This window comes from Phallusia mammillata, chromosome 3 (genome assembly GCF_965637545.1).
Source record: "Phallusia mammillata chromosome 3, kaPhaMamm4.hap1.1, whole genome shotgun sequence".
Taxonomy (NCBI): Eukaryota; Metazoa; Chordata; class Ascidiacea; order Phlebobranchia; family Ascidiidae; genus Phallusia; species Phallusia mammillata.
In genome coordinates, this window is record NC_137254.1 from 5,792,494 (window position 1) to 5,816,261 (window position 23,768).

The 23,768-nt window shown below is 36.7% G+C and overlaps 1 protein-coding gene, 1 long non-coding RNA gene and 1 pseudogene across 4 annotated transcripts; 1 reads left to right on the forward strand and 2 right to left on the reverse strand.

Annotated features, from left to right (window-relative positions):
- Positions 1 to 774: 774 nt before the first annotated feature.
- On the reverse strand, positions 775 to 7,135 carry LOC145217384 (GTP-binding protein 10-like; annotated as a pseudogene). The gene is made up of 9 exons (XR_013857371.1): positions 6,948 to 7,135; positions 5,890 to 5,984; positions 4,774 to 4,918; positions 3,925 to 3,998; positions 3,386 to 3,489; positions 3,166 to 3,300; positions 2,679 to 2,802; positions 1,612 to 1,891; positions 775 to 810 (listed from the first exon to the last, which is right to left on the reverse strand). The product of XR_013857371.1 is annotated as a GTP-binding protein 10-like (transcript).
- Positions 7,136 to 13,863: 6,728 nt separating this feature from the next.
- Positions 13,864 to 18,618, forward strand: LOC145217395 (uncharacterized). Of its 2 annotated transcripts, none has more exons than XR_013857375.1 (3): positions 13,864 to 13,931; positions 14,092 to 14,149; positions 18,350 to 18,618. It is a non-coding gene; the product is annotated as an uncharacterized LOC145217395 (long non-coding RNA). The 2 variants fall into 2 exon arrangements; XR_013857374.1 differs by lacking the exon at positions 18,350 to 18,618 and adding an exon at positions 15,198 to 15,354.
- Positions 16,108 to 17,277, reverse strand: LOC145217350 (G-protein coupled receptor GRL101-like). Its single transcript, XM_080084603.1, has one exon. The coding sequence runs from the start codon at positions 17,275 to 17,277 to the stop codon at positions 16,108 to 16,110; it is 1,170 nt and encodes a 389-aa protein (XP_079940729.1).
- Positions 18,619 to 23,768: the final 5,150 nt, after the last annotated feature.

Sequence of the window (23,768 nt, forward strand, 5' to 3'; positions counted from 1 at the left end):
TTTACAACAAGGAGCCCTGCTCTGAAGGTATTAACTTTATTTCTTTTGCTAATGAGAGCAAATAAAACCACAATCACCAAAGTAATGGGTCTGGTAAATTGCAAACGCAACAAACTTATCACTGTAGCAACTATTGTGTCAAACAAACTGGTGTCGCATAACCATATCTACCATGAGTAAAATTTGAAATAAATGGATTTTATGCCAAAGTGCACAAACATAAGAGAGGAATACATGCTTTGGATAGTTAGGTTCTGCTCAGATTCAAGTCTTGGCATCAGGATATTCAGTCCCGAAGAATGGTAAAATGAATCATCATGGCTAGAACACTTTTGTTTGTGGCAAATTTGTTTACTTTAACATATGGCACCAAAATTTTGCTCAAGCCCCAAAATGTTGCTGTTATATTACTGTGTAACATTATTCTTTACCATACTATCTAACTGCATAATGAGCCCCAAAAGCATGTTGTCACATGCAATAGATTTTAGATGTAACTTTACAGTTGGTAACCTGCATTTTTAAAGAATGTATGCATGAAAATAACCATCGCAAATATTAATGGTTTTGGGTAAGTTTAAGATTTGCATTCCGTAAAACCTAGGGAATTAAAATCAGTACATTTCATTCCAGCAGGTTTTCCTGGGTTACACATGATGCGTTAAACTTACTAAAAATACATATTGAAGACTTTACCTTTCATTTCGCCCTTGACATTAACTATCACCCCGGCATTGTCCTCGAAATATACAAACTGACCATTTTTCCGATGTATCGGCTTCGATTGTCGTATGATAACTGCAGGGTGAACTGTTAGACAAAAAGTAGTTTTATTAAAACCTGGATATCCTAAAGCCATTGTGTATTTGCAACTTACTTTCAGCCACACCAATAAATACTTCAACTTTATCCAGAAAAAATTTTCACCTAAATATAATAATTCATGATATATATTAAAAATGTGAAACAATAAAAATAGTATGCAACTAATATGAATACTTTAGTATTACAATGTAGTGATGAACTTATAAAAAAAATCATTGACAGACTCATTTAAATAACATTTTGGAAATTAGATTAAACAAAATCAGTATGATGTCATGACACATGTGATGTATGTAATGTAATTATAGCATTAACATGAAATACTTAAAAAAAACTAGTGACGTATTGCTGTAACTTTGCAGGCAAAAGCACTTTTAGTTTGGGTGGGTTTAAAACTTTGACATAAAATGCTCATGAAATTTGACATGAATGGTTATATAAGTCACAAAACAGATAAATTATGTCAAACAGCAGCTATAGTAAGTTTGTTTAAAAATGCAGACAAAATTATGGTGATTTGCTGTATTACCATGGCAACCATATAATTTAAATGTCAGTCTCACAAAAATAGGGTTTAAAAAAATATATATATATTTAAAATAAACAGCAAAGATTTAAACAACTGGTTTTTAAAACATATTTAATGTGTTTAGACTTGAGCTCATTCCCCCCAAAAATGAGTTCTGAGGTGTTTTATTATGTTATGCTGACCATGAATCAATTTTGAACTGAACAATCATTTCCATACTAAATTGACTGAACCAAAAAAACAGTAAATTTTCTAACCTTACTGCAGTGAGATTTTTTCTTTATTAACAGTGAGGTCATAAAATCAATTTTCTTTCATTGTCTTGTTTTGTTTTGTCCAACAAAGCATCGTTATTGTTGTCTTTGTTCTCAATTCTTAAATGTTTGTTGTCTTCAAATGCTGTTTTGTCCAAAACTTCTCTAATACAAAGTTTTAATTCTTCAGTCCCAGTACCTTCTTGTGCAGACATTGGAATGATGTGTTTAAATTCGGGTTTTTCTTCTGGTAAAAGAGCTTCTGGAATAGTGTCAAGATGTGCTGAAAATTTAAATATTTACATAATTTATAAGCTATTGTTGCCAGGCATGATATCAAGTTTATAGAGCTCTTCTGGCAAATGTGTTTTAATTCCGAAGTTTTGACGTCCTATACAGGTCGCCTTCATCAGGGTAAATAACACTTAATGTGACTAGTACAGTGCAAGATAAACAAAGAAAAAGAATGGAACGCAAGCACTTTGCCAGAAGAGCTCTACAAACTTGATATCATATGCAGAGGGATTTGCCAGAGTAATAAATTAAACAAGTATAAATAAAAGCATCAACTTGGAACTAAAACCTAGAGATGAAAATAATTTAAATCAGGGGTGTCAAACTCAAACAACTTTGAGGGCCAAAAACAAACTTTTAAGTTAGTCGTGAGCCACTACAGTGTATGACAAAAAAATACAGGATTAAAAAGTGAAATGTTAATATTGCCATTAACTACATGCAAAAATAATTTTGTAACAAACAGATATAGAGTGTAGCAGTGTGAAAGAACCAATTGTGCTTTATTGCTTTGTGTGCAAACAATGGCATACTTCTAAAAGTTACTTCGCTGGCCGCACAAAAACTCTTGGTGGGCCGCATGTTTGACATCCCTGATTTGAATAACTTGGTCGGCATTAACAAACTTTTACAAAGTTAACAACAAGACACTATGAAAGAATAAGTAAGCTGCAGACAGTGCACACAGTTTCAACCGAAAAGGTCTAATCAGTGCAGATGGTGACAAGAAAAAAGCCTTTATAAAGTTAACTAGAAAAAGCTTGTTTAAACCTTACATTCATAGTTGTAAAGTTGATTCATAAGTATTTCAAAATTATCGCTTGAATTTTCACTGTCCATTTTATTAATGGCAAGAATTTTGTCTTTCTTCAAAAGTGATTCATCAAACAGCTCCAATTCCTAAACAGAAAACAAGAAATGCCAAACACTATATGAATGACTTTGCAAGCATAAGGCAGGTTTCCTATCGAGCTTCGTGCAGTCAACCATAGCGCTTGTTACATGCACGACTTTGCAAGCTTAAAGAGGGCTTCCTAACGAGCTTCGTGCAGTCAACCATAGCGCTTGCTGCATGCACTACTTTGCAAGCTTAAAGCGGGTTTCCTAACGAGCTTCGTGCAGTCAACCATAGCGCTTGTTACATGCACGACTTTGCAAGCTTAAAGCGGGTTTTCTGACGAGCTTCGTGCAGTCAAGCATAGCACTTGTTACATGTACGACTTTGCAATGAGTAAAAACAGTGATGAGTTATGTTTTTCTTACCTTTGTGAGATATAGAATCGTTTCAAAGACATTTCTGAAATCATCTCTCGGTGAAAGGTGAAATCCATTCACATCAACAACACAAAGAATGAAGTCCGTTCGTTCAACGTGTTTCAAGAAAGAATGCCCACATCCCTATAAATAAATGTACAAAATTTGTTCACAACGTAGTCAGCCTTGCAATCGTAAGGTTAGTGGTTCTAATCCCAGTATAACATACTTTGTTCACGAATGCTCCTTCGATAAGTCCTGGCAAATCAGCAAGTTTTATCGATCGAAAATCGTTGTAACTTATCACTCCAATCTCCGGGTTCATTGTAGTAACTAGAAAAAAAGTTAAGAAGTATTTGCAATTAAGTTAAATAATTCAGTAGCACTGATGTTAGTAATTATTGATATTGAAAACTGTTACTGATTAAAACGAATAAACAATCTTAAAAGATTTTGTTAAGCACGATAAAAGCATTACATCAAACAATAGAGAAAATCCACATTATCAATTTACCATGCATTTGTATTCGACTGTCTGTTATACATTTTACGATTTTTCCTACAATTGTGCCCCTTACTAAAAAATCGACACTTTGATGGGTTATTGCAATTGCATGTATCGCCAATTCAATGGACAAAAATCTGTCAATGTTTGCAATTGACAAGCTTTAACTAAATGTCCCCACTATGTTTTCGGTGTATAAGCAAAATAATTTATTCAGGTATTTTTATCACAAAAAATGTTTTTCAACAAAACTGGCCACTTACAAGGGTAATTAGCAACTTTAGGTGTAGCGTTGGACAAGGCAGTCAACAAGGTGGATTTGCCGGCATTCGGAAATCTTTAAAGAAATAAGAACTGTGTGACATCAACATGAAATAAAAAAGCACAATTATAACCCTGCAGTTTCATGAGTGGTTGTAAAAAATCATTTTTTTTCTGTAACACACCCTACATATATATTTCTTTAAAACCAGTTTTATTTTAGGCTCGAATCCCACCGCAGACTAGATTTTTCTTGCCTACTCCTTGCCATATGGTGGTAAACGCTTGGTGACCGGCCGATTTGGTATGGTGCTTTCAATGGGCCTGGCGTACTGTGATTATTTTAGGCTAACAAGAAGTTTTCTAATAATAAAAAATACTCCAAAAATAACAATATGTGTCCTTCAGGAAATACCATTACTACATTCATATAGTACTTGACATGTAGTATTTGTGTGATTATAAACAACCAACATTGAAAAAGAGGACTGATTGAGAATACATGTTGAACCAAGAAACCCATTTTTTTTTCATTTTGTTGGCATCACTACTAGATTTAAAAAGAGAAAAAAGTATACGTTGGGCTACTGGAATAAACATATATTGCTGGACGTTTAGTAATTTCAACCAAAAAAATCAGTTATTTTAACAGAAAAACTTGTAGTCGTGTCAGCATTAAATTGCTAACAGGGTAAATATAGAAAATATAAAAGCAGCACAAAAAAAACAATAAGAAGTTTTCTAATATGAAAAAAAAACAAAAAAAAAAAACAAACTTATGTGTCCCCTTTAGGAAATACCATTAATACATTCATATAATAAAAAGCAAATACCTACATTTTTTCACTTACCCAACAAATCCAACATCTGCAATTACTTTCATGTCAAGCCAGAGATTTCTCCATTTTCCCTTTTTCTGTTGGTAGTTGTTTCGAGACGATGCTCCTTTTCCACCGGTAGCAACAAGTAGTTTATCTTCAGGTTTTAATATGTCACCTGAAAATTTAAGTAAAGCTATAAAGTATAACAGTTAACAATCAGCAGTGAAAATAAAATAAAACTCCCACCATGCAGCATTGAATGTTCTGTTTTCTTCATTTAACTTTTAACGCTCTACTTTTGAAGTGCGCTGCACAGCGAAATGGTATAGTTCAGGGCTCGCCAACCTTTATCACTCTAATAGCCATTCGCACCAATTAAACATGTAAAAAAACACTTGGAGCCAAAAAGCTGTTTTGAAATGAACTGCCAGTGGGAAAATGATTTTTCTTTGTCTCACGACTTTCGACTTTTGTTGTTAGTTAGTTTCTTGGATATAAGGCAGACTTGGTAAAACCTCGTCGGCAGTGAAAGCAAATGAATCCCCCCATGCAGCATTAAATGTTCGGTTTTCTTCAGACGCTGATTTTTATTTAGTTTAAAACTTATTGTTAGACAATATGAACAAACAGGTAATTGTTGCTTAACTGTTTGTCACCATTCATAAACACACAGCCAACAATACATACATTTCAATATGGAAGTACACAGTCGCATAAACCTGTATGTGCTGCTGCAGGTTGTACACCCCTGGTCTAAACCTTTGGTTTCATTCCATTTTTACACAACACTTCACTATTTTACACTACGTTTTAATGATGAGTTTTTGCTGGCACAAACATTGTCTAAGGAATGATGTAACTGCATTTTTTGCTTGCACAAATAAATAAACTTTTATCTGAAATGGCCAATGAAAAAAAAAATGACCGCTAGAGGTGTTTTGGGCTACAAAAACTGGTTGCCTTAACAATGAAAGTTTTGGCTTGCATAAACATTATCTGAAGTATGATTAAACTGCATACCACACAGCACACAACTATTTTTACAAAAACTCCAAAATGAGGGCCCAGGATAAGAAACAATTTACTTAAATATGTGGGTATCCATTGTTATAACATATTTTTAAAACAATCCCATTTTTGACTCACCAATTACTTTGTTTTCATCCGCGTCAATTACAGTAATGCTACGGGGAACCGGAATGTATATGCTTGCACCTTTTAAACCAAACAGTTTGTTTCGACTGAAAAACAGATTTTTAGATTAGATGAAAAAGAACACTATATACTGATCTGTTTGTAAGTTTAATGGTGAAAATAATGGCCCAAATAGACGTAAAAAGCAACATGCTTTATTGTTCAAACGTTTCAGCAAATGCTCATACCATCATCAGTGATATGAAGGCCACACCAGTTACACCCGTTTTCGAATCAAGCGTTGTATAAAAACAATAGATAAAAAGGTGCGCAGAAGCGAGGTGTAAGCCACCTGGAAGGTGAAAAAGAACTGTTGTATTACAACGTTTTCAATCATGATGTCAAAGGCTGATAACTTTTTTTAGAGTTGTATTTATGAATGGTAAAGCTCGAGGTTTAAAGTAGAATTCCAGTAAAACCAAATTTATATCTGCTGTTTATATTTGATAATAGAAATAGTATTCCAACCTACAGAGTTTAAATCTGTAGCAGTCAAGTGGTTTTAAACCACCATTTTGGCACATTAGTTTACATTCAAAGTCTTTTTATTCAAAAATGTGCCATTTTACATTTACAGGGATTTTACATGGTAATAGCTTTAACATTTGCGTGCAATTTGCTACAAGTTAGTAAAACTAAACGCATATTTACAGCTCTATACCTTATTATATCAGAAATTTAACACTCGATTTGTTTATTGGCACCAAATAACTGTTATAATTTTGCCGGGTGAAACAAATTGGAGCAGCACAATTGCACTGAAATGTTCAACGAGCCGAAAATAGCTGAACAATGTTAAGACATTATGACAAAGTTGAGAGCACATTTGGTGGATAAATGGTGAAGGCGCTGCAGCTAAACCTTTACAATAGTCAGCCATATTGCTTTTTTCGTCTGCTTAAATACAGTTTATAAAACCAATGGAACAGGTTAAGATGATGCTTTTTCAATATGTTTAAGAACAGAGCACAAATACCCGTGAAAACCACTATTTAAATGATTTCACCCACCTCGAATTTTCCCCATTGTCAGCAATGAAGCGTTGTGTTGATACGTCTTTTTCATGTCCCTTAGAGTTGTGCTGTTGTTCTTCGCTGCGACAACACAAACATCTCCGCCTCGTCCACCAATTCCCCCTAAACTGGGGAAACTGATTCCCCCCACGAACATAAACACGCAGCTTGTCCACAAATTTGTGATTGTATTGAAAGAATTTTAAACAATATAATTAAGACATATAAAATCTTTTACCACTAGGAATAATCATAGATTTTAAACAAAATTTAAATTTTTTACTTTGAAAAAGAGGTGTTAAACTTAACCAAGCTGGTCTTAACTTTAACTAAACCAATTGTTGTGTAAATAATTACGAATAGAATTTAAACAAACAATTAAAATATTTTATCTTTGGGGTATTGTGTTGCACAGCACAGCCAATCTAAACAACATGGCAATGTCCAGTCGAAACAGTTTAATGAATATAGTGCATCGCTGATTTTACATTTTAATACACTTCATTCAGAACATGGATTTATTATGAAATAAGCTATTGCTGCCAGGCATAATGTTAGACCAAGTATTGCTCATCCAGCAGTTTTTATTGTAAACAATCGACGTTTTGACGTCCTATACGACGTTTTGACGTTCTTGTTATCGCCGTTTTGCATGTATGTGTTTTGCATTTTGTCGCTTTAAAAGACATTCGTCTTGCAAGTTATGTCATTATCCTGATGAAGGCGTCTTGTATAGGACGTCGAAACGTCGATTGTTTACAATAAAAACTGCTGGATGAGCAATACTTGGTCTAATGGATTTATTATATTATCTCTGTGCATGAATTAAGTGATTTTACAATGCATTTTGTCACGGTAAAACAAAAAGTTATAAACTTGCATAAAAATGTTTTTTTTACATTTCAAAGACATACAATAACACTTTAAGCTAAACGTTGTTGTAATCAAAACAAGGTCTTAAGAAATCATTTAATTGTGCTCATCTAGAAAACAAACTTTCCCAAAAATATTGAAACCAACTGTTAGATGAACCATTTTTTTCAAGAAACACAAAATCTCAACGCTTTAAAATCCGTTTTTCATGACGATCTGCAACAATATTATGTTTTAACGCGGAAACCCGAATTGTTTTTTCAACTAAAATCGGAAAAATACGTTTTTATTTTCATTTTGCAAAACAAACATGTATTTACAAATTCTCCACATGCGTAACGCATGACTAGGTTGCCCACTGAACCATAACAAGTTTTTTTTAATTTTATTGTGGATTTTGGATGAAATTATTTTGGCGACGTATATTTTCCAGTGGTGGGATTTAAATTTTTTGTCAGCTGGTTCTATCACAAAAGACATATTTTTTAGCCGGTTCTGTTTCAAAAAGTCCATTGACAGTAACCAGAAATGCTAACCGGTTCTCTGATCTCATAAAATTTGAAAATGTGCGGTCAGGATTTTTATTTGTATGACCCAGTAATGAGAAGTAAACCAATCAATACCTCCAACATTTAATTCCTCACAATTATATACCATATGTTGTACCTTTTGTTGACTGTTTGTCGTTGACAGTTGTAGGGGGTTGCCCAAGCTGAGTTTTAAACCAATATTTAATCTCCCAGAATGTTGGGGACGTTTTTTTGGTGATCGTTGATTACCTACCTTCAATATTCAACCGGCTTGAATCCACCCATGTTGTCACACCCAGTCGCGTTGCCCTTCGCGCTGCTTGCTTCTCCAACGAGATTCCACACTTCTGTCACGTGTAAATTTTAAACGTAGTCTTAAGGTGCGGCTGCTGCGTCAATATATATTGACTTCTCTCGCTTTTGGGTGCTTTGTCTCTGTGTTTTGCAGGTGTTTAATTTGTAGAGATAATATTTTTTTTATTTTTTTTTACCTTTTTTTACTTTTTACCACTTTATTTTGACAATCTAGGCTACCACATGTTCGTTTCACAGAAATTGAGGATGCCTGTTTTTTTAAGAAATCTATTTTTTTGTTGCTTTAAAGAAATGATTTAGCCTATACTTTGCACCTAATTTTTATGAAACAGTCAAAATATTCACGTGTTCTATTTATGTATATTATTCTTACATTGGCGTATTTTCAACCGCGAGGTTTGTTTATCCGTTTCTCGATTCTTTGGCACTAGTGTAGTATTTTGTACTGTTACGCGCCATATCTTTATACGGTATAAAAAATAATCCAATGCAACGTAATATTCGGTGCGTAGCCTACCTCAGGTTTGCAAAATAACATGCTCGACGTCAATTTTGGTTTCTACAACTGTCGATGACCTAAAATCACCACATAAATTTATTGTTGCATTTTTCCATATTCGAACCAAGTTTTTCAAATCAGAAACCCGTACACAGCGATAAAACAAACCGTTTTGCGCAGGTTCAAGCTGCTTAATACGCAGAAAACGCTCGGTAGGCGATCGCTCGCTCATTTCTACTAAACATGAGCGCCCGACATCAGTCAACCGGACACAAAATAAACAAATTTACGCAAATTTGAGCGCGCGCCATACGCACAGTAAAACGGGCCTTAAAATTGAGAATTAGCCGAGAAGAAGAGATTCAACGCCACTACTACATATTTTATACATGAGCACTCGCATTTATTTCTATACACTGTTCTATGTCTCTGGTCTGAAGAAGATATGCTGCACTGCTTGTTCGATATATTTCCTTTTAGCACTGTTACATCTCCACGTTCAGTTACGCATGATTAACTTGTCTCATAATTTCCCTGCTATGACGTTACAATGGCCATGTGCGTAACAGTAAAATTGGAAGGCCCTTGTCTGAATGTTGCAATGGTTGGTTCATTTTACTGTACAACGTGGTTGAGTGATATGACTTTATTACTGCATTAAGTAAATTCGTTTGTGTGGCGTTTTTAGAGACGAATAAGGCTAAATTAAATATTGTGACGACTGACTAATTAATCTTCAAGTGAAGGCTGTTTACCGTGATTTTCGTGATTGCAGCGATTGTTTCATCGTCTTGCAACTGTTAATACGTGTACTGTACCTGTTGACAAAATAGTTGAAAATCTTTCCCGTTCCCGTTTCGTTCTTAACCCTGTTTCTATCCGTTCCTGATTGTGTACGACGTTGTGGTTGTTGCCGCTGTTGTCGCTCTGGATTATTACACGAGATTCGGGAAGTGTGATTTGTGTGGGAAGGGCGGGGCGTGTTTCAACGTGACAAACCCCTTTGTGAGGCTCAGCCTTGCAGGTCAGCCGTTCAAAGTCTACATAAAGAAGTTTTCAACTGTTGCTTGTTGAAAAGGAAATCTTCAACCGTTGCTTGTTCGCTCAGTGAAGAAAAATGATTTCCGACATGATTGAAGAGGATAAGGGTGAACAACTCATCAAATTGCAACGTTCATTGCAAGAAGCCTACACCCGAACGGAACGATTAATGGTCAGTCCCAAAAACTTGGTTTGTGTACATTCGTCGGTGCCAATTGTCGGTGGAAGATACCGACGTCTTGTGGAGCATATAACTTCCAATTTATCTAAAAATGAAGATCTTGATAAGGATTTGTTAAAGCGATACGCTGAGGAGAAGACTGGGTTCGATGCCACGGTTGCTGAATGGATTGAAAAGGCCCAGCATTCTACGTACCTGCCGCCACCAGCTGGTTCAAAAAAGTCGACAAAAAGTTGCACTTCTAGTTGCCCTACTTCTGCGAGTACGAGTTCCAGCGTCCGCAGAACTGAAGCACGAATTAAGTTTGAGATGGCTCGCGCAAAACTTCGTCAGGCCAAAGAAAGACAGGAGGAAGAGAATGAGCGACGAAGAAAATTGCGGGATGAAGAACGTAAGTTGCGTGATGAGGAACAAAATTTGCGCAATGAAGAACAGAACTTGCGCGAGACAGAGCGCCAGTTGGCTGCCGACGCCGAAATTCGCGAGGTACAACGTCAAGCCGAATTAGCCGAAATCGAAGCTCGCGGATGGGAAGGTAAATTTGAAGCGGAATTCGTTTGTCCGCCAACCGTAGAGAGGCCTTTTGTACAAACGGTCAACGAATGTCCAAAACCTGTACCGCGTTGTGATAGGCAGGAGCTGCCTAAAGTAAGTCATCAGCCTCCTATCTATGCTACTCCGCAATACGATTGTCAAAATAGGAATAATCCCATAGTAGCGCAGGAACCTCGTTACAGCTCAGATGAGCGTTTTCTACCGCGTCCAAAGATAATGTCATTTAGCGGCGATCCAATGGAATACTGGACGTTCATTCGCAACTTTGAAGCGCACGTTGCCACTAAAGTTCACTCTGACGATTTGCGTTTGGATTATCTGCTGCAACATTGTGATGACAAAGTGCGACCTAAAATTGATCATTTGACGAAAAGGCCACTCGAGGGTTACCGACAGGCACGTCAAAAGCTCTTTCATGAATACGGACAGCCGCACATTATCGCAAATGCCTGTAAGCAGCATTTGAAGAAGAGTCCTCGCTTGAAAGGAGATTAACCGGAAAGACTAATGCAGTTTGCAGATCTGCTGGAAAAATGTCTCACTACACTGGAGGATATTGATGAATATGCCGGTCTTAATTCGCTTGACACCATGCTGCAGCTCATTGACAAGTTACCCTATCGTCTGCAGGAAAGATGGATAGAGCGATCAGTCGAAGTGCTACATCACACCAATCGTGAAGCCGGGTTTAGCCACGATGTTCAGTTTGTTTCGGAGCGTGCCGAGGTGGAAAATTTCCTCTACGGAAGTGGGATTATGGGATCTAAGCGCGACAAGGATCTTGGTCCACCGATGAGAAAGCCAAAAGCGTCTGCGTACGTTGTAAACCTAGTGGAAGTTCGACAGCGCCCGACAGAGAGGCCGACTACTTCCGCTACGTATCTGTTCTGTGGTAAGGCTCACGATTTGCCTAAGTGCTTTTTAGTTCAAACGTAAAACTTACTTCGAACGTGTGGAATTCGTCAGTCGAAAGAGATTGTGCTTCAGATGCCTTACTCCAGGTCACCGTGTAAGACGATGTAAAGCGAGAACTGCCTGCGAAGAAAACGACTGTTCGAGTCACTATCACCACACATTGCTGCATAGGTCTGCTCGAGCCGCAAAGACAGAGTCACCAGCGGCACCAGTCGAACCACAAACGGTCGCTTCATGTTCAGTAGCAACGCCCGGCGAATGCGGGTACGACGGCGTATACCAGTGCGTCGTACCGGTCGAGGTCAAATACGAAGGCCGGAAGGTTTTAACTTACGCATTTTTGGATATCGGCTCTACCGGAACTTTCTGTAACCAAAGATTGATTAAAGCCCTGGGCATGAAAGGTGAAACTAAGGAGATTGTTTTGCAAACACTGACAGATAAAGCCAAAGAGCATACGGCTGTTTCAGTGAGTTTCTCTGTTTCTCCAGTAGGTGGCGGAGATGATATATTTCTCCCTAAAGTAATAACCGTTGGTGAAATCTCCGTTCGTCCTAATCCGATTCTTAGCAAACAAGCATTAAGGGGTGCTCCACATTTACGTGACTTGGATTTTCCGTTGATCGAGAAAGGAACTGTAACATTGCTGATTGGTCTGGATAATCCAGACGCCTTGTTTATTGAGGAGATGCGTCGTGGTTAAAAGGAAAACCGTTTGCTGTCAAGACACCTTTTGAATGGACATTATTGGGCCCTTCACTCCTTCCGTGTGCATCATCGAGGTACCAGGTGAACTTGAAGTCTAGAGACAGCTTTTACAGAAGCAAATCTCTAGTCTGTGTGAGACGGATTTTGGGGACGAAACTGCTGTTCTAGATTTCCCCACGTCGCGCGAAGACAGAAAGATTTATGGTATCATGCAAAAGGACGTGAAAATGGTGGAAGGTCACTATGAGCTGCCGTTACCGTGGAGAGAAAGCTCAGCTTGTTTGCCGGATATCAAGCCAATGGCCGAAGGACGGTTGACGTAGTTGAAGCGACGCCTGGAGAAGGATCACTCACTGAAGGAAAAGTACGTGAGCACAAAGCAGTCCTACCTCGAGAAAGGGTACGCAAGAGAGATACCTCGAGAAGAAATCGAGTCCGCTAATGGTGTTTGCTGGTATTTGCCACACCATCCTGTACTCCATCCCCGTAAGCCAGACAAGGTTCGTGTAGTTTTTGATTGCGCTGCAAAGCACAAGGGCGACTGTGCATGACTGTGCACCTGTTCAGGGCGACTTCATCCCCTAGTTGCGCGAGTTTTTGCTTGAAGCAAACAGCCGTTCAGAGTCTACAAGCACATTTCGAACAACGGTCTCATATATGGTAAAAACGTCGTTAACTGGTCGTTGTTACCTGGTTATAACACCTACGAGGTTACTAAAGGTCAACGTTGAACTTACATATTTTGAAACACAGTTAATATTTTAAGGCTTTTTCACAACTAATTTCTCAGCTTTTGTGATATTTGGAGGTTTTCAGGCTGAATCTGGTATGACACAAACTTTGAGCACTAATATCATACTTTATTTTGGTTATAGCAAGACTATTTTTGAAAGTAAATTTAACTGAGCTATAACTTCACATTTAAGTTAGAGTTTAACATTTTTATGTTTCAGAAAATGTGATAAAATGATTATTTTTTATTTCCACTTAATAACTCACATTTTTTGTGTGAACAATGCTTATTTTACTGAAACTAAGGGAAATCTATTTGCACACAAGATTTAATTTATAGAAGAATTTATGAAAGTGAAGAAAATGTTTAAGGAAAAAGAATGACATTGCGGAATTATGGGTTTAAGCCGATAGTAGTGAATGGTTGAATATATTACACTTAACTTAACTTGGGTGGTGTGTATCCCTAAAACTGAACATTTTATTAAGTTCAATCTAAACTCTTGTAATTATCTAAACTGGTCTAAAATATTTCAATTTATTTTGTTTTCTTCCTGTAGCTTGTTCATTTTTATTATAAAATGTTGATGGATTTGGACAAAAACTTTCATAGTAGATGATTTTCACACAAGGTAGTTTTACTATACACTTTATTTCATCCATATTTATTGGGTGTTGCTACGTGATCGATTGAGTTTACTCATTACACACATGGAGTTAACCTGTTACCCCAACAGAAACAAATCTTTCGTTGCATATATTAAATAACCAGTTAGGTGAAACTGTACACAGGTAGAAGACTGACTGTCACTCTACATCAAAATGTTCAGCACAACATCACCACAATCAGGTGAGTTCAAAATCTACAAATGGCAGCAGTTGTGGATAAGTCTACTGTTTATATGTTGTGCAAAAATTTTTGATTATTAGCAACTCCACTTTACCAAGTTTTACTATCAATTGTGAAGCACAGAACTACACCTACATTCGCAATGAACAGAAATTGTATGTATCTGTTTAATACTCAGTAGGAACCTGGATGTGTTGTGCATAACAAGTCAGTCATCAGGCCTCAGTGCTGTTTTGTTACCACTTGTTTATTCTGTGTCTAAGTTTTATTTGTTTGAAGCAATATCTCAAGTTTTTAGAAAATGCAGGCTAGTTATTATGTTATTAAAAGCATTGTCGTCCTTACATATATAAGTTTGTTCATTAATACAGCAGCAAAGTTTGCTGAGCTAAAAAGTATCATGCATTTTTATCAGCCTTAAACAAAATGATGTTTGATTTGTTATTTGTAGCAAAACATAGAATAACCACAGACCAGTATGGACAAAATATTGATATGGAAAAAATATTCACACAAACTTTGTATAATTAGAAAACTAATTAATGTCCCTTGGTTCAAACTAATTTCTGTTTTATTGTACATTTAATAAAATGAATATTTTGGTGTATTTTACATTTTTTATCACAAAAGTAATAATAGAAAATACTGAACAAGCGTTTTGTCCACCAGGTTGCATATTTAACAAATTTGTCGTTCAACTGGTGTAATGCTAAACAAAATACTAGTTGTTTGATAAAAAATGACAAATTTGTTAAAAAAGTAATAATTATGAATATTTTTTATTTTAACTTCAATTAGTAGTGTTACATTTCATCCATGCAAGATATTTATTACACTGCAGTCTAAATTGTAAATTGTTTAGATTTCTCAAAACATCTGTTGGTTTTGACATGAAAAAAATCAACCGAGTTTTATTTTCGCAAACATTTAAGCTGAATCCAACTGTTTAGCCGTTTTGTTTTACCATTATATGCATGCTTGAAATTTAACGATGTTTTTTTTCTTGCTGTTTGTTACACATAAATCAAATAACTTATCAGCTTTGTAGAAATGAGCATTGGAAAGTGGTCCAATGTCACAACATAACAATTAACAGAACCGGAAAATTTTATTACAACAAACAGAAGGATCACATGGTGGAAATATCTACAGCGCTTTGTCTGAATTAAACACAGGTGCATTTAAAATTTAAACCATATATGTGTTGTTGAATCTTAATTTCCAACAGTAAAATAACAAAAGTATTACAGCAGGAGTTTTTGCTCTATATTGCTATCACACAAGCACTGTTAACCATTGAATGCTTGTTTTACATTGGTAATTCCCTCTTCAGATATGAGTGAGTCACATCTTATAATCGGTTAGTTTAGTATCCTTAGTTAGGTTGGTAAATCCCAGAGAACTACTTAGTGATCAATGTAACAGCCTTGATTTTCTATAGTTGATCACAATTAAACCCAAATTTGCGTAATTCGGTGATTGTTTAAGTGCTATTATGTAGCTTTACTTGCTGTCCTTCACCGATGCTTGTTTCCTATTGTACTCTTGGCAAAATGTGGCTCTTGGAAACTACATGACGATTTATACAGACTCTTTCAACTGTTACTAAACCTGGATATTTGTGTGCTTATTCAAATTACAAAGTGGTTATTTGTTCGACAAAAGGCAAACTTAGTTTCTATTCTGTTTTCAATGTAACTATCATTCTTTCTAGAATTAAAAATTTTGCTTAACCCCTGAAGTGCCCTTTTACTATGTTTGTAACTTTCCTAACTTAGCTCTTGCCAAAATAATAATGCATACAAAAATACTCAGACATTATAAGTCAATTTTTTCAAAATAAATTTACATAAGCATATGTACATGACGAAAACCAAATCGAGCATAACAAGATTTAACAATGCGAAAACAGCAATAAATATTTGTGGGATATTTACTATTGTAAGTTTATGGTTGTTTCATTCTCGGATCTCAATCACTCTGTCGCCTTCTTCATCTGCACGAACATTGTATATCACAGCTAAATCAGATGAGCGATTTGTAGATGCACGGAGAATAGACAATTTCTCCATCAGCCATTTCTTTGCCCTGACAAGTTGATCTTCTATTGCTTTAGAGTAAAGCAAGGGATTAAGAGCGCTGTTGATTGGAAGCAACAGACAAGCGCTCAACACATAAGCATCTGGTGGTATCATGATTCCTCCAACACTCAAATATCCCATAACACAAATTGGAATCCAGCAACAGAAGTCGGTCAAAATCAACCTTGAGATTCTCTTTTGCATATTGGAGCTGACATCATTGCTTCTAGATCCTTTCATCCGGTTACTATGTTTGTAGATGAGAACATATGCAACAACCATGTAGATGAACATAAGCAAGTTGATTGTGATGAGTAAAGTTGAATATTCCCAAGCAAATTCACTGGTTGTGGCAAACAAACGTGGCATACAGACACTTGTTTCTCCATAATATCCAAACTCTCCTTTAATTGGGTTGCGAGGAAATGCCATTCTTATAGTTCGTTTCACATCGTCCCACCTCTCCGGTTTTACATTATCAATTCGTTCTGCAAGAAGTGACATGTTTTCTCTGGAAACAAAATCATTTCCAAAAAAGTTGTTTCGAAACCAAACATCAGTTGCAAAATATCCCGAAGTGACATTTAGCAAAGGAACAGTTGCCAAAACAACAGCTGAAATCCAGCAAAACAATTCAGCAAATAAAACTTTACAAACACCTACACTTCGAATTGTAAATGGTTTAAAAGCTGATATTAGACGAAAGGTTGTCATGGCTGTCATTGTAAACGCTGATGCTTCTGAAGAAATAATTGCAAGTGCTCCAAGTCCCGAACAGAAACTACTTGACCTCCACTCCTTATCATATAAACAGTATGTGCCAGAAAACTGTGCCGCTTGCACTATAACTACAAGCAGATAAATTCCCATTAAGAAATCTGAGCAACAGAGGTTTAGAAGAAAAATACTGGTGTTAATAAAAACATTTTTGTTCCTATCTACATTCCATAAGCTGTGAGCAGTTGCAACAAACACAAACGAATTTCCTCCCAAAGCTAACACAGCTGTTATCCAGAAAATCGCTCGGTACATTGCATTGGCAATCATTTCATTGACATCTGCAAAGACGTCCCCAGCCAAGTTCACACATTCATCACTTCCGTCTGAACAATCACGAATTCCATTCTGCACCAGTTTCTTTTCAACCGACATGGGTTGTTTGTTTGTGCAATAAAACCTTGTTTTATCACAACGGCATCTACTTTCATCAGATTCATTGTCACAGTCGATAATTCCGTCACAAACAGTTTTTCTGTCAATGGAAACCCTATCTTTTGATTTGCAATAAAATTGGGTTTTGTTACAACGTTGTACAAATTCATCGGAGCCGTCGTCACAATCAACTTTTCCGTCGCACACCTGATAGTTCCTTATGCTGATTTCTCCATCTGAGAAACAATAAAACATGTTTCGACAATTCATTTCACCAAATATTCCAAAACTGTCCTTAGTCGTTCCATCACATGCGAAGCTTAACCAAAATTTCACAAGAGAAGAATCATTTTCCAATCGTGGCCAGGATTTATTTAACAAATTGTAATCAGTTCTCACGCACATCAAAACTTTGTCAATTCTATCCGGATTTCTTAATATACATTGAGTTAGTAAGTCATTTTGAGACGAACAATACTTCTTGTTTATTTGATCAACACATTCCACGCTTGGGTTGCACAACTTTCCACTTTGAACTGAACAAACAGATTTATTTTGGCAATGCATCTGATTTGAAGGACAATCACCCCTTATATCATTACACAAACTTTGATCAAAACACAAACACTCATCTGACATATCAAAGCAATCCACTATACCGTCACAAACTTGCTTGGGTGATATGATTAACTTTTTATCCAAGCACTGAAAACATTTGAACTGTTCCTTGACAAAACAAAGATCAGATTTATCAGAACATTGAGCCACTGAATCGTAAACATTGATTTGTGGCAAAACGCAAACACCTTGTCTGGATGATCCAGAGCATTTAAACCCAAATCCTGACTTAATTTCATCACTATTGTCACTACAACTACTAACTCCGTCACAAAAATCACTTCCAGCAATGAATTTTTGTTTTTCACAAATGAAATAATTCTTACAATTTTTTTTTATATTTTTGCAGTTTGAGGAGACACAAATCACATTCTTGCTTTCACAACTGTTGATGTCATCAGCACATGATGGTTGGATTACTGTATTGCACTCTGCAGGAACTGTGGAATGTACAAGATAACTGGCAAGTTGTTCACTCTTACAAGTTGTGGCAAACATTGTGCAAGATTGACATGTGAAGTTGGAAACTGAACAAAGTTCGTCACTTCCATCATAGCAATCCTTAAATCCATCACCAATCCAGTCAATAGGTATGCATCTGCCTTTAGATGGGCAATGTTTGTTACCAGGATCACACGGACATTTGACATAAACTCCAGAGCAGTTACATGTGTAATGTGTCTCATCACTACCATCAAAACAGTCACGATTTCCATCGCATAATAAAGATCGGTTAATACAACTTCCAGCTATACTGATATCGCATTGTTTTGTGTCAACACATGCACATTGAAACTTATGAGCTGGGCAAGTGCAATTAACTTCATCACTCCAATCTTCACAGTGATTAAGTCCATCACATTGCGAGTCTTTGTTGATGCAACTGTATCTAGTTGTGCAGTTCTTTGTTTTGTAACAATCACATTCAAACTTGTTAGCCGGACAAGTGCAATTAACTTCATCACTCCAATCTCCACAGTTATTATATCCATCACATTGCAAGTTTTTGTTGGTGCAACCATATCCAGTTGTGCAGTTCTTTGTTTTGTAACAATCACATTCAAACTTGTTAGCCGGACAAGTGCAATTAACTTCATCACTCCAATCATCACAGTCATTATATCCATTACATTGCAAGTCTTTGTAGATGCAACCCCATATATTTGTGCAATTGTTTGTTTTGTAACAATCACATTCAAACTTATTAGCTGTACAAGTGCAATTAACTTCATCACTTCCATCTGAACAATGTTTCCTTCCATCACATCGCCTCTTCTCCCTCACACACCCAAAACGACCTTTACAAGTTGTGTTGAAGCAGTCACACTGAAAACTGCCTTTAGCACAAACCTCACTATACTCGTCGCTCCAATCACCACAGTCGTTAAACCAGTTATTTACCCACGACATCCCAATACATCCTGGTTTGTCCCCACACCGACCAAACTTGTGACAAGCACATTCGAACATTGAAGAAGGGCAGGTGCAGTTGGGACCGCGGTACGGTTTCTCGCACACCGAGTGATTTTCAGGTTCTGTGAAAAAATTCGCAAAAATAAGTTTTACAGAAAAATAAAATGATGCACAAGTTGGAAAGAAATACATCTGTTTAATTTGCTACAAAACATGTGCTATTAACTATTGGATTGATTTTGATCGAGGTAAGCTTACTTGTATAAGGTCGAGGAGCGAGACTGAAATCCTCGCCCGGACATTCACCTTCCGCGCATCCGACGAAAAACAATAGAAATAATAACCACAGCATATTTATGATTTCTATGTAGCAACTGTTAATATAAGAGTTTAGTTTTTTCCTGTACAAAAATTCTTGTCTACCGAGGTATGTGAATTAATTTACAACACCCAGGAAAAATAAAAAAATACACCCGGTTCTTTTTTTGCGCTCAAATGTTTGTGGGGGAAAAGGCCCGTTTACACTACGCGTAACGCGCTCACTCAAACCTGCGTAAGTTTGTTTGTTTCATTTTTTCTGTCTGGTTTCGCGCTTGACTGATTTCGGCAGCTCAAGTCTCGTAGAAATGAGTGAGCGATCGCCTACTGAGCGTTTTTCTGCGTATCAAGCTGCTTGAACCTGCGAAAACGGTTTGTGTTATCGCTGCTTGCGGGTTTGTAATTGAAAAAGGTTGGTTCATTTTCCGAAAATAAATGATGGTGCGCTATTTGCCTCAAATTTAATTATTCATTACATTGTTATGATTGTATGTTGTGTTTTTTGTGTTCAAGTATTGTAATTAAGTGCATTTAAAATGTACATTCTACCCACTACAGGTGACTAGCCTACATGCTATAAAAATATGAAAGTGAGATAAACATGCCATAAATCTATACAACAACATACTAAACAATCCTGTATGATTACCGAGATGCCAAATCATGTTTACTAACAAACTATCATTTAATTTAGATTCATAAAAATCTTTTTCGAATCTAAAGTAGGTAACAATAAATTTATGTGATGAATTATGGTCATCGATATTTGCTGTGAGCTGAAAATGACGTCGGGCATGTTATTTAGTACACTTAGGTACGCGCCGAAAATCGTAGTGTAAACGGAAGGGGTCGCAAGGTTAGGTTAGGTTAGGCGCCGCTAAGCACAGTGTAAACGGGCCTAAAGGCTTGGGTGGTTCATTTTATTTCAAGTTAACGAACAAACTCATAATGGAGCTAAAGTCAGAACCCGAATCAAAGATTTTTGCGAACGAAAAGCAGATAAATCCTTTCTTAGTACAGAACAAATTAAACAGGAAACCACCAGCATTTGATCTCTCAAAATGGATGATAAAATTGAATCAAACCCGGACAACCTAATTAATAGTCTCACCTTTTACGCAAGAAAAAATGGAAATATCTAAAACCTAATGAATAAATACTATTCCCCGAGCGATAACGGACTTTCCCGTAGAATTTAAGAATTATTTTTGGTCATTTCCTCAGGAAAATTTTATACAACTTGTATACGATATTTGTTTAACAAAAGAACTCCCCTAACCCTTAAAACGCGCAAGTCAAGCTAATACCCCAAAACAGGACAAGGTTGTATTAAACAATTGGCATCCAATTTACCTTCGTATTTACGATGCTTTGTATTGTAACTTGTTTAGAAATAAAACTGCGCATTTTATCTCTGTGATAGTAATGACATTTTATAAAAATATCACTTTTGGGGTTGGTAACGTGTAACAAACACCAATACAATGCATTGTAACGAAACTTTGGTGTCGCCAAAGATTATTTTTTAAACCCTGCGGAATTAACGCACGTTTGGTAACCCTTATGCAGGGGTCGGCAACCTTTTTTCTACTGCGGACCATTTTTGAAACTGAAATTTTATCGCGGACCGGCCTAAATTACTTTATAATCCCCGGGATACTTGGGCAAAAAGTTTTGCATTTAACCTAAAAAATTGTACGGCCTGGTAACGAACTCGTCGTTGCCGACCACTGCCCTAATGTGCACCAACCACGCTAACTGACTTGATTCCGAAAAGGCCTTGATTCGTTCAAAGTGGAATAAGACCCTTTTCCAACACCGAACAGCAAATCACGTATTTAACAATTAACATAGCTTTTAAATCTACTTCTGTTTAGAAATAGGGAGCTTAGAAACAACCGATGTTAATTTGCAAATTAAAAAACAAAACAATATAAATCACCTCCTCTTAGACCAGGGATTCTTAAGTGTTTACGGCCGTGCCCCCCACTTGACACTATTTAATTAATCTCACTCCCCCTTAAATTAATGTTAGCGCTGATAAAATCAATGAGAAGAAAGTTTTTTAATCAGGTCTATGTCTTGTTTTATCAGACAACATACATCATAGGTCCGCTTTAAGCTACTGCCAAGAGTTGAAGAAGCCACTTAAACACTGATAAGTTGCGAAATAGAAGGCTTTGTGCGCACAGAGCCATGTTGCCAGTATTCTCTTAAATTGCGAATATGTCGCCCAGAAATGGCTGATGCACTGAAAGTCATGGCAGCCTCCAATGCAAAATTGCGATCACAGCCGACGATAATACAACTGGACACCCATTTCAGAGTAATGATGCGTTTGCTTCAGTATAATTTCCAAACAATAAGTTAGAAATTAGCGTCGACAGCATTCAAATGCATTCATTTACAATTGTTTGCAAGTAAAAACTTTGCAGCCAGACTGTGCTGCGCCCCACTAAGGGGACCCCCCCATCAGAGTTAAAGAACCCGTGTCTTGGACTGTCCCATGTCACCTAAATTCTCCACCATTTAGACAACTCCTTGCAAACAAATTTAATACTAATCTCGAAATTACCCTGAACCTCAAATCCTTTACACAATCTCACACCAAAATTATTGAAACAGAAATTGAACTTCTTAAATAAACTCGTCTACAATCAAACATCTTTGCAAAGTGTATTACCGCGAAAATATTTGTTTAAAATCTAAACATTCACACCACGATAAAAAAATTCGTCGATAACTATGTCGAAATTAAATTTGGTATTATTACATATCTAATAATTAACAACAGACACGCAGCGCAAACCAGTACATGTAATACTTTGTACTATTACGTGTCAATTGATTTATTAAACTCTGAACCCACTTTCAATTTGCATAAACCGCGTTACTGTAAGGAAAGCCAATTTCGCAGAATATTTATAGGCACAAAAACGGAAACGACAGGTTATACGTAGCACTGCCTTCTATCTTTCGGTCTTACACACCGGCGTCATCCAGCTTGTTTTCTCAAATCGAATGACGAACGCCAATTTGCGTATACACTGTACGTATGTATTAATTGCAAAACCACTAAATGTTTCTTTATGGCCCTTTATACATATTTTAAATTAACGGTTTGAATAAAATCAAATGCGTATTATTGCAGGTTTCGGATATATAAAAGGCTCGTTTATAAACTTACTTTAAGCTTGCAAAGTTGTGTATGTGACAAGCGCTATGATTCACTGCACGAAGCTCGTTAGGACACCCGCTTTTAGCTTGCAAAATCGTGCATGCAGCAAGCGCTATGGTTGAACGAACTATACGTTAAACCCCCAGGAAAGAAAAGACAACAATCACAATGACCAATAATATACAAACGGCCTTGAACATGGTGTTTTTAAGCTATTTGACATCAGGCCAACTGGCTACTTAGCTAGTTAAATTTATTCGAAAAAATACTGACACGGGGTGTAAAGTCAGGCCCGAATCAAGCCAGTTGTTTGAGAAAACCTAAGCCCGAAACCGGCCCGACTTACAACTCTATGTAGAAAGCTATGTGGTAGACTGCACGAAGCTCGTTAGAAAACTCGCTTATCTGTGCAAAGTCGTGCATGTAACAAGCGCTATGACTTGCTTTGACAAATAAAAAGCATGCGTGGGCGCCGTTTTCAAATAGGTTTTGAAAAATGCCAAAGCAACCCGCCGTTTAATTTTTTGTTAAAGACGATGATTTATCAGAAATTAATAAATACCCAAAACAAAATGCAGAACACTTAACATAACTAAAAGAAATCCTAAAGAAAGCTTTAGGTTTCAGGTTTTCACTTTGCCTCAGTTGAAAGGCGTCAACACATTAAGGTTTTGAACAAAAAAACGGTCGTAATAATTCTTAAACCCTGTATTGAACCGAGCAGTTCGCTGGCAGGTTTGTTACGAGTAAAATGATTTTGTCTGTCCATCGTTCTCCCGCTGGCATGCGAACAACTGTCCATCCGCAAGCGTTGGAAAATACACAGCATGCGCAGAAAATTGTACTCGTATGAACCGAG